Genomic DNA, 1,638 nt, shown 5'->3' with positions numbered 1-1,638 from the left:
CACACGGCTAATTTTTCTATTTTTAGTAGAGATGGGGTTTCACCATGTTGGCCAGGCTGGTCTCGAACTCCTGAGCTCAGGTGATCCGCCCACCTCGGCCTCCCAAAGTGCTGGGATTACAGGCGTGAGCCACCGGGCCCAGCCAGCTCCATTTTACTGATGAGCACCTGAGGCGTGGAAAAGGAACTCAGGTCGAGCTACGGATTCCACATTCTGCCGCGTCCCTCAGTGAGCACCGCATTGCTTTGATAATGGGTGGGTCTAGGCGCATGCTTGGGAAATCTCCAAACCTGCTTCCCGCAGGCCAACTTACATCAGCGTCTCCAGGGCACAGTGTGGGTGCTTCAGGGCTTCACACAGCAACATCATTCCTTCGTCCCTCAAGGAATTTTCTACCAAGGAGAGGTGTTTCAGCTTGCTGTTGCAGGCCAGGACAGAGGCAATGTCTTCACAAGCTTCACTGGAAATGTCACACTTTCCCAGTCTACATGTGAGACACATACCATGAGACGGAACCAAAGCTTCCAATCGCTCATGAAAGATTAGCCATGGACCAAATGACACCTCTGATTCTAGTCTTGCACCTGCCAATCCATTATCTACATTACAGAATTTTTTTTTTTTTTTTTTTTTGAGAAGGAATCTTAACTCTGTTACCCAGGCAGGAGTGCGGTGGTGCGATCTCGGCTCACTGCAACCTCCACCTCCTGGGTTCAAATGATTCTCCTGCCTCAGCCTCCCAAGTTAGCTGGGATTACAGGCGCCTGCCACCATGTCCGGCTCATTTGTATTTTTAATAGAGGTGGGGGTTTCGCCACGTTGGCCCAGCTGTTCTCGAACTGCTGACCTCAAGAGATCTGCCTACCTCGGCCTCCCAAAGTCCTGGGATTATAGGGATGAGCCACCACACCTGGCCACATTACAAACTTTTAAAAAGAGCAAATGTAAATGACATGACTCCCTCATTAATCCCGTGGCTTTGCATTGAAGTTAGGAAAAATGTCTAAGCCTATGCTTCTCACCGCTTGGGGTGATCTGCCCTAAGGGAGACACGTGGAAATGTCTGGGTATATTATTGGCCGTCACAATGGAGGCCGCCAGGGATGCTGTTGAACATCCTTCAGTGAACAGGACAGACCCTGCAACAAAGGAGTGTCCAGAACTCAATCAATCTGACTCTCTGTCAATAGCACTTCCAGAAATAGAAAAAACCAAACTGGTTTTTTCCTACCTTCACACACTCAGTGCAACACGCTTCTGTGACCAGAGGCGGGAAGGCAGCTCGCCCCCCATATTGGGCAGCTCTTCCGCAGCCGCTAAGTGGGCGTCCTAAAACTTAACCCAAACCTGACACTCCCTTTGAGAGGTTAGACACAGAGCTGATCATCAATTATGCCTGTGTGATGAAGGCTCCATAAAAATCCTAAAAGGATATCGTTGAGAGAGCGCCCAGGTTGGCAAACACGTCCACACACCACACCCCAGCTCCACAGGGACAGACGCTCCTGTCCTCGTGTGGGGAAAAGAAAGAGAGAGATCAGATTGTCACTGTGTCTACGTAGAAAAGGAAGACTTAAGAAACTCCATTTTGGGCCGGGCGCGGTGGCTCAAGCCTGTAATCCCAGCACTTTGGGAGGC

General features: G+C 50.3%; 1 protein-coding gene across 1 annotated transcript in view; it reads right to left on the bottom strand.

Moving 5' to 3' along the window:
* The window catches only part of NLRP9 (NLR family, pyrin domain containing 9), a 46,187-nt gene that overhangs the window by 11,592 nt on the left and 32,957 nt on the right, over positions 1 to 1,638 (bottom strand). The window contains exon 5 of the mRNA XM_011932577.1: positions 314 to 484. Coding sequence (XP_011787967.1) covers positions 314 to 484 — 171 coding nt within the window. The remainder of the gene's footprint in view (positions 1 to 313; positions 485 to 1,638) is intronic.

The sequence above is a fragment of the Colobus angolensis genome, unplaced genomic scaffold, assembly GCF_000951035.1.
Source record: "Colobus angolensis palliatus isolate OR3802 unplaced genomic scaffold, Cang.pa_1.0 Scaffold96, whole genome shotgun sequence".
In the NCBI taxonomy this organism is placed as follows: domain Eukaryota; kingdom Metazoa; phylum Chordata; class Mammalia; order Primates; family Cercopithecidae; genus Colobus; species Colobus angolensis.
The sequence above is the reverse complement of the archived record's forward strand: the minus strand, read 5'-3'. Positions and strand labels throughout refer to the sequence as shown.